The sequence below is a fragment of the Dreissena polymorpha genome, chromosome 4, assembly GCF_020536995.1.
Source record: "Dreissena polymorpha isolate Duluth1 chromosome 4, UMN_Dpol_1.0, whole genome shotgun sequence".
In the NCBI taxonomy this organism is placed as follows: Eukaryota; Metazoa; Mollusca; class Bivalvia; order Myida; family Dreissenidae; genus Dreissena; species Dreissena polymorpha.
The window spans coordinates 72,238,940-72,248,688 of NC_068358.1; the positions used below are offsets into that span (position 1 = coordinate 72,238,940).

Genomic DNA, 9,749 nt, shown 5'->3' on the forward strand with positions numbered 1-9,749 from the left:
CCACTCAAAATGTGCAGCTCCATGAGATACACATGCATGCCAAATATGAAGTTGCTATGTTCAATATTGCAAAAGTTATGGCAAAATGTTAAAGTTTTGGCAAACACACAAACCAACCAACCAACAGACAGGGCAAAAACAATATGTCCCCCACCACTATAGTCAAGAAAGAAAACAAAAAGAAATCAAAATGGTATGACTGGTTACTTAAAAAATGTTAAACTATTTTTAACAAATAAGTTATATTTTTCTAAACGAATTTCAGAAAAATATAACACTCAGGGCTTCATTAAGACCCTATAACCACAATCTACTGGCCCTATGGTCTCAAAGTCCTTAACAATGTATATAATCCCATGGCTTCGAAGAAAAAAGATGTACTTATTTGCCCATTATATGCTCAAGATCCTTCACAGTTGATGAACATTAACATTAACATCCACCTGATCATATGTTATAACGTTTTAAATTCATTATAACAACTGTTTGAGAGTAGGACATTTCTAGTTTCAAGTTTGACATAATTAAAACATTGTGGAAAGTTATGTATGTGGAGCAGAACAGATGCCATTAAGTGTTGGTAAACTACAAAAAAGCTGCATTGCTTTGTAGAAATGATTTGTTTTCTTGTCATTCAACAACATAATAGCCTGTCTTGAGCAAAGCTGATATTTTTGTTGCTGGAAAATCATTTAGGGGATCCGAAAATGGATGTACGGGGATATAACAAAAAGACAACGCAGTCTGTCAAAAATGCTGTGCACAATGTGTAATTGTTATAAGTTGTGACTTCATCATTTTGTTATGATATCTATTAAAGTTATGGCTCTAACAGACATTAATAACATGACAAAAGTTACAGAACAATCATTTAGTATCAAATATTTATAAATAAGTATCAATTTTATACAGATTAGAGGTCCAGGTTAATAATTATGCATCATACAGAAACAAATATCCATTTATAACAAAGATTCCAATTCTATTTTGCAGGGACTGGCTTCCTTGATCTTCTCAAATTTTGCTGTCAAAACTTATGTTGATTTCAACAATTCTACGGTTAAAAATTGTAAATAAAAATCACGCGCGCTATCTTGGGAATGACTTAATCAAGAAAGTAATTATATGTTGACCTGTCGGTTGCATATTGAATACAACATTATTTTAACGCTTAAATACGAAGACTCACTTGGTTCCTGGAAAAAAATAAATAACTGTTTTTGCGTCAAATAAAGTTGGTTGCAACTTAAGTACAATTTGTTAAAGCGCCAGAAAAGATTGGGTGCGAATGCACCCAACGCACCCCCCCTGGCTACGGGTATGTCGTGCTATTTTAATCAATATAAACTAACAATTGTAAAAAATACGGTATTTATGAACTTTTCTTTTTAAGTCATTCGTGGTTGACAGTCCCTTTAACACTAGCACAAAAATCAAAACTTACCTGTCACAGCCATTTAAACTCTTATGCCTGTCTGCTCTTTCCAGCTTGAAGATTTTGTCCACACCATTATCCTAACAAATGAGATATTTGGGGATACATATTACACAATAACTATATTGCATTTCTTCATTATACTTTATTCTGTGAGTGTATTACTATGATTTTGCATGATTAATGCAAAATCCTAGTAAAACACTCACACATTATTTCATTAAGACATCATGATAGGGAAGTTCTTCACTTCACCAACACAACTTCACAATAATTATTCCCTTCCAATGCCTATGCAGGCAAATTTCTCAACTACTTACTCCAAATATTGTTACATATTTTAAGAAGGCAATGGGCCAGATAAAAGTCTGCATGTTTAAAGGAATCACTTATCCAAGTCCTGGGAAAACTGTGCTTAATGCATGCACATAAAGTGTTATCCCAGATTAGCCTGGGCAGTCTACACAGGTAAATCTGGACAAAACTTTCCATCTTAATGAGACTTTCGTTAAACAAACGCTTACAAAAAGGAGGAAAATGTGCCTGTGCTGACAACACTTTATGCACATACATAAAGTCCACATGAAAAAGGCAGAACTTTAAGTTTAATACCTTCAAGAATGATGCTCCTCCGGTAAGCCTGTCCAATGGTCGCATCAAGTCAGGGTCCAGTACTAAATCTTTCTTACTCCCAAACTACAAGCAAGCAGGCATTGGTCAATGCAGTTACAGAAAAAAACAAGAGCACCGCACAACGGGTGCCACACTTGGCTGCGGGTGCAGTTTTGAATAAATGGAAGTTTGTCAGATTTTTTTTTTTTTTTTTTTTTAGAGGTCACAGTGACCTTGACCTAGTGACCCCAAAATGGGTGTGGCGTGTAGAACTCATCAAGGTGCATCTACATATGAAGTTTCAAAGTTGTAGGTTGAAGCACTTTGATTTAGAGCCAATGTTCAAAACCTTGACAAAATGTGAAGGTTTGCGGACGGCGGACGACACGACGAGCTGGCTATGACAATACCTCAGGTTTTCTCCGAAAACAGCCGAGCTAATAAAAAGTGACCATATACATTTTTAGGATGCTGGTCTACATACCAGATGACAACCAGAGATACAAGATTATTTGTAAAATTTCAGGTTTCAATGCAGGCCTTTTCTGCCCTATGCCACGGTTCCGAATATCGGCCCCTTTCCCAATGCATCTCTGGTTGTTTTTTTCCCAATTGAAAAAAAAAATCCATTTCCCCCCCCCCCCCAATTAAAAAAACCGTTTTTTTTTAAACCTTTTAATATGTAAGTTAACCTGATCAAGTGCAGAAAAAAAATATTGCATAATTAAATTATCTGTTGCCTTGAATTTGTTTTAAAAAACAGTAAAATATGTTAAATTGATTATTTAAGACTTTCCTTATTTTTCCCAAAATCCAGTGTTTCATGCGATTTTTTTCCCCTAAAAAAAGGCCAGGCCCTTTCCCCAAAATCAGATTTAAAAAAACTGCACGTATCACACATGTTAATAATATTTTGTAAAATTTTAATAATATGTTATCAAAATAGTCGTTATTTACTAGTTAACAGCTTCTTTGAAATATAAGAAACACTACCGTAAAACGTTGTGTATAACAGCGCATTTATGTATAACGCGCATCTACTTTTTTAAGCTAAAAAATCGGGAAAAAAAGTTTTTGAAGCAAAAAAATCGGGGGAAAAATTCCGTGCCACAGGCTAACTGAAAATCATTATATTTACATCTTCCGTGTTCTTTTATTGCTTCAATTATTAATTATTTTAAAGACGATAACGATAAAACTAGTTTGTGTGTGTTTTTTAATATCATATTATGCATAAAAATAAACTGTTTGGATTTAAATGAATTATGCATGAAATGCACACTTTCCACGAGGATACCATCAAGGTTTTCATCATCTCCTGAAGTAACTGTCCACGATTTTATCGTGGAGGAGTACACATAACGGATGGATTAGTTATAACTAAGAAACTGACATTATCGATTGGTATTGTCACGTGGTTATTCATGCATGACTTATTCCCAACCGCGCGTTTATTACATTGCTAATATCATGCGTTCTTTTCGAGCGTCTATAATTGACAGGAGACTTTAACGACTCAAACTTCTCAACACCATTACAACATTACCAGCGATAAACAAACAATCGAGGTGTGAAGCCGCTTGTCAGTTCGCATGTTTTGATAATATCTCCAGCTACACAAAACTTGACAGGTGACGCAAATTGCTCGATAACCACATCCTCAATCTTGACAAGACGTATGAAAACGTGTAAACAAACACAACATCAATTTTATTAACACATTTGAAAAGCAAGAAAAATAATCATAAATATATCGGGAAAGACCTTGCCGACATACTATTGTAAATCAACAAGTGCCTCCAAATAAATTGTGTAACCCTAGTACAGTAGGGTATAATATTGTGGGAAAATAATAACATTTAAATAAAAATGGCTTCCTTGTTTTTCATTATTCAAATTTATTTGATTTCAATGCTCTGTACGTACCTGAAAAAGATAGAAAATATTAATGTTAACTTTATAATGTTTGTCAATCTTATTCAGATCGTAAATATAACACTATTTTTAACATATTTACAGTTTTAACACCGGGAAACAGAATGATACGAATAACCGCAACTGGGTAACTGACAGGGAAGAAATGTCTTGGCATGGCTTTAGTTGTGCATAACGCGCATCAAGTTTCTAAAATGAAATTTTGGGGTAAAAAGTGCGCCTTATACACAACTTTTTACGGTATTTACATGCGAATATTTTTCCCAATTAAGCCAGTTTTGCGATTAATTTTTTTCCCAAAATGGGTTTTTTCACCACGAAAAATTCCCTAAATTCCAGTGTGGCGTTTCCCCAAACTGGAGCGGAAAAGGCCTTCAAAATAAATCTGTAAAATGTTTCATATTATTACAGTCCAACCTGTGTAAAGCCGCCAGTCAAGGGAAAATGGTCAGATGACCACTTTTTTATGGTTGATCAGCTGATAGTATGATTTTCATCCAAAGAAACAAACACTTAAAGCTTAGAGAAGCTTCTTTTCACACATAAATCAAACACAAATCATTTTCATTAAAACAATCCATAATTTGTTAATCTCATTGCATATAAAAAGATGTGTAAGCAAGCAAGATCAGGAAAGCTTTCCTTCCTAATTAACTTACTTGACTCATAAAATTGGAAACAATATTGGATGATATCCAGCGGGGTTTTTCCCCAAAGGGGAAAGGTACCTGTACCCCTACAATTGGGAATTTTTCGAGTTGTGAAATCTTCAAATTGGGAAAAAATGAGTCGCCAAATCAATGAATTGGGAAAAATTTGAGTTGCAAAATTGATGAATTGGGAATCTTTAAAATGCATCTTATCTATCGTTAGGGGCTATATTCTGCTTCACAAAGCATGTTAAGCTCTAGGTTTTAACAGAAAAACTACTAGCGATGATATTTTGACAATCATATAATGTCATGTGAAAATTGTGTTATTGCCACTTCAGTAGGAATGAGCCTGTCAATGAAAAAAAAAATCTTCTAGTGATAGACATAATCACTGAGGTTGCATAGAAAATAATATTAATAATTTTGTTCAAGCCCTTAAAAGTCTCAAGCCCTGCAATGTTTTATGTGAGTTAAATTAAAAACTTAAAACACAAAACAAAAACAATGGAACTTGAAGTTGGGCTGGTTTGAAATCTTTCAACAATATACAGTGAGAATAGCCACACATAACAAAAATGAGTTTTAAGAGTGGAACGCTTTAACAACTATTTTTAAAGGTTAGTCTTATATTTTGTTTTGATTTTTTTTTTCAAATCATCAAATAAGATATTAAGATCATCTGCCATAAAATGCTCATGTATATGTTCTAAATACTAGTAACTATAGTATTTTACACACATGTCTCATTATTTTGAATTTTATGTTTAACTTTTATTTGTTTACATCTGTATCCGAATAGTTTCTGTCTGGATTTGGCACTAAAAGAATTATACATAGATCTTAAGTAATATGAGCATTTAACTCAATACGGTTACGTTTTTTTTAATGTCAACAAAAATTAGTGTTGAGATAGTTTATTGATGTAAGGAAGACTGGTCTTTACGATGGAATTATTTCACGGGAAAAATCGATCACTCGTTGCGGTTATGTAATCCAGTCACATTTTACAAAACGGTTAGAGTTGCGCCTCTTTGAAAAGTTTTGTTTTCTTTCCACGCAATTATGTCTGGTGAAAATAAATGGCCAAAAATGAATGGTTCGACGATTTCAAAAGATATTTCCAGCAGAAATAAAGGCACTGGCGATTGGGAACGGCACCTAGGATTGTTGGGAACGGTAGATATGGAGATTGGGAAAGGTCAGGTGATAAAATTGGGAAGCCTCCGGTAGGCTTAGGGAAAGGTACTGTTCCCCGGTACTAGTTAAAGAAGGAAAAAAACGCTGATATCTGCAATGTCCAGCTATTAAGTTCTTACTGAAAGATTGTCAATTTGGTGTGGTCTTGTATTATGGTGGGGGGGGGGGGGGGGGAACACAGATAACCCAGAGTTATCCCAATTGTCCTGTATGGTGACCATCAACAAAATTCACATGCCTCCAGAAACAGGAACTACATCTGGGCTTCTGGGTGAGAAGCATGTCAACCAGACAGCCCAATGAAAGCGTTCTGGTTTTAACAGGTTTTAAGAAACTCAAAAGGCACTTTTAGGCCAGAGCTAGTAACATTATGAACACATTTACACAATTTACAACGCAGCAAACATAAAAACGAAAAATATTAAATTATTTAACTATTAGAAAAAATGACTTGTACATGTGCTGTAAAATATGTTAGTGGGAAATTCAGGTATAAAACTAACTGACCTTAGATAAATAATGTGTCTATTTGATGATTACATCTATTACTTTTAAATCAACATCCTAAATGAATCATTGTCTCACTTTAAAGTAATAAACTGGTAATCAACGAATAGACATCAGGCTCATCAGCACCTCGATACCTGGATACCTGGACTGTTGGGCCGTAATTTAGCTATGCTGTAATGGCCCATCTGATAAATGGTCTCTTCTTTAGATTCTCTCTCTGATATGTACTATTTTGTTTAAACTTCTCTAGAGTGCGCTTAGTAAATATTAATTGATAATTTAACTTAATTTACAGACGGGTTAAATTTCTTAATGTTCCATGTCTCAGAATTTAGCAACGATTTAAATTGATTAACACTTGTGGAAGCTATTGTTGATTCTTCCAAACTGTTCCAGTAATAAATTGATTCTTTGACTAAAGGTGCTGAGTCTTACATTACTTTTGGAATTCTTGCCTCTTAGTTTCAAGTGATGACCACGAAGATTATCCTCAGCCAGATCGAACAATTTTTCCAAAAATAGTATATATTTTTTAATGACATCGTGCAATTCTATAAGCAATATTTATAACCAAAAATAACCAACGATTACGTATATATACATACAAAACTAAATTGATGGATATAACAGACTTTAGCTTAAAAAAGCCAAAGGCTTGATTTTTATTCCGAAAAAAAATCTTGTCCGAAAATAGATCAGTTGTATCAAACTTGTAAGTTATTCGATTTATTTCCGATTTCGTCAATAATTAGTATAATTTCACACAAAAAATGAATTTTAAATTTACGCACGTTTTTCAATATAGCATGCAATTGTTGTTTTGTTTTTTCTTTCACATTTAGGAGACTTGGACATTTTTCGCCACTGGCCTCGGCCATCTTTGCAATAGATGGGTTAAAAAGCATCAAATTAAGACCCCTACCCCCGCCCTCAGAATAGCAGACGATTCAACAACTGCCGGGTATGGCAAGCGAAATGCACATAAATTCCTTAAACCATGGTTTAACAGTTAACTATATAGAGACTTTGAACCCGGGTTCACAGTGCCGTTTGCACATTAATTCCTTAAACCCGGGTTCAAGACTTTGAACCGCGGTTTAAAGTGTGTCTAAAAATAAATACAAACCTGTTATCTGAGACAACCAATCAGCGAAGCAGAAACCACAATTAGAAGGTAAATGCCGCGACTTCATTGGTCATCTCTTAACCAAAGGGTTAAGAAGGAATTAAACTGCGGTTAAGAGGCGCGGTATGCACATTAATTATTTAACAGTTAATTATATAGTTAAGAAACTTTGAACCTGAGTTCAACGTGCCGTTTGCACATTAATTCCTCTCTTAACTATAGGTTTAAGGGACTTTGAACTGCGGTTCAAAGTCTTAAACTGCAGTTTAAAGTCTTAAACTGCGGTTCAAAGGCTTAAACTGGGGTAAGTAGCGCGAAATGCACATTGGTTATTTAACAGTTAACTATAGGGTTAAGAGACTTTGAACCCGAGTTCAAAGTGCCGTTTGCACATTTATTCCTTAAACCCGAGTTCAAAAGTTTGAACCGCGGTTCAAAGTGTGTCTAAAGATAGATACAAATCTCGTATCTACATTAGTCAGAGACAACCAATCAGCGGAGCTTAATCCACAATTAGAAGGCAAATGTCAAGATTTCATTGGTCGTTTCTTAACTATATAGTTAAGAGACTTTGAACCCCGGTTCAAATCTAGTCCTCCGCGAGGGACGTTAAACGGGGGTGCAGTGTATCGGTGCTTGTACACCGGGCACTTAAAAGAACCAGGGGCGCCTCTGGAATCGGGGCGCCCTCTGTATCCCGCTCGAACCCCCACTAACACCTCTTGGGGCGGAGAGCACAAAAACCACACACAAACTATAAGGAATTAACATTAATGCCAATAAGGATAATGCTAATCTAGAGATAATAGGAATACTGCAAAAACCATTTCGATAAAAGGCAAACCACTACATAATCCATTAAAAAAAAGCATCTAGTCACATTAAGGTCTCATTGGCCATCGTGATATGATGTATAATATGACCTTATTTTCTCCCCTGAAGGGTCACAGGGGCAAATCGATACATCTGTAGTCGAGAAGACGCTGGACGACCTGTAAATAAATCTCAAATACACACACACACACCGGTTCAAAGTCTTGAACCAGAGTTTAAGGAATTAATGTGCAAACGGCACTTTGAACCCGGGTTCACAGTCTCTTAACTATATAGTTAACTGTTAAACCGTGGTTTAAGGAATTAATGTGCATTTCGCTTGCCATACCTCCGAAGAGATTTAACTGGAACTAGCATAGAGCAAGTATGTGAGAGCATGGAAAGACAACTCTGCGTGGAGATTGACGATTTAAATGCATTTATAAATATATTATAAGGATATTGCCGAATTCGTTGTACCACGAGTGTCCGCTTAAGATAACCTTACCCATTTCAGAGACGTAGATAACACGTCTCTGCCCATTAGTGGACTAAAGCTAATACGTAGTTAATACTAATGCTAATAACAGGCCCGTAGCCAGGGTTTTGAAAAGGGGGGTGCGAATTTTTGCCATCGGCGATTGTTATTGAGCAACGAAGTGGCGAAAGGGGTATGTACGGGATATCAGTCAGGGAAATACATCATTTTATACTGATGTTTAACCCGACACTAGTATGCGTGCACACACTTTGTTTACATATGCAACAACACATTTATAGAATGTAAAATCAACAATAAAAACGGTATAAAATATCATTATTGATTGGAATATTGGAGTCTTGATAAAATTGGTGTGCTTTACCATTCCAACATACTACCATTCATTAATCGAGCAAATTATTTGACTTTTTTCAAAACAATTGTTTGTCTGCTACTTTGGATAGTACCAAAGGCCTAGCATTGCTCTAAACGTGCTAATAGTGTATTGTACAACAAACACTGATTAACAAAACTGGGTCTTCAATAATCTGCATCAATACTAAAAATAAATCAAAATGGTGTAACTGGTAACTTTATTTTTTTAAATATATTTTTAACAAATTAATTATCTTTTTCCAAACGAATTTCAGAAACATAAAACACTTAAGGCTTCATTTAGACCCTATAACCACAAACTACTGGCCCTATGGTCTCAAAGTCCTTAACAATGTATACCAGGACTTTGAAGAAAAAAGATGTACTTATTTGCCCAGTATATGCTTTAGATCCGTCACAGTTGATGAATATTAAACGTTAACGTCCACCTGATCAAATGTTATAATCTTTTAAATTCATTATAACAACTGTTTAAGAGTAGGACATTCGTAGTGTCAAGTTTTACATAATTAAAACATTGTGGAAAGTTATGTATGTGGAGTAGAACAGATGCCATTAAGTGTTGGTAAACTACAAAAAAGCTACATTGCT

At 35.0% G+C, this 9,749-nt stretch overlaps 1 protein-coding gene across 2 annotated transcripts in view; it reads right to left on the reverse strand.

The window, feature by feature from the left end:
• The window catches only part of LOC127876218 (vacuolar protein sorting-associated protein 33B-like), a 40,796-nt gene extending 33,396 nt beyond the window's left edge, over positions 1–7,400 (reverse strand). The window contains exons 1-3 of one of the 2 annotated variants that reach the window (XM_052421271.1): positions 7,134–7,400; positions 2,048–2,131; positions 1,445–1,515 (exon numbers count right to left, since the gene is read on the reverse strand). In XM_052421271.1, the coding sequence (XP_052277231.1) occupies positions 1,445–1,515; positions 2,048–2,131; positions 7,134–7,247 (269 nt within the window). In that variant the 5' untranslated portion in view covers positions 7,248–7,400. Of the gene's footprint in view, positions 1–1,444; positions 1,516–2,047; positions 2,132–6,417; positions 6,965–7,133 lie in introns of those variants that run through there. The other variant, XM_052421272.1, reaches the window with a different exon arrangement.
• Positions 7,401–9,749: the final 2,349 nt, after the last annotated feature.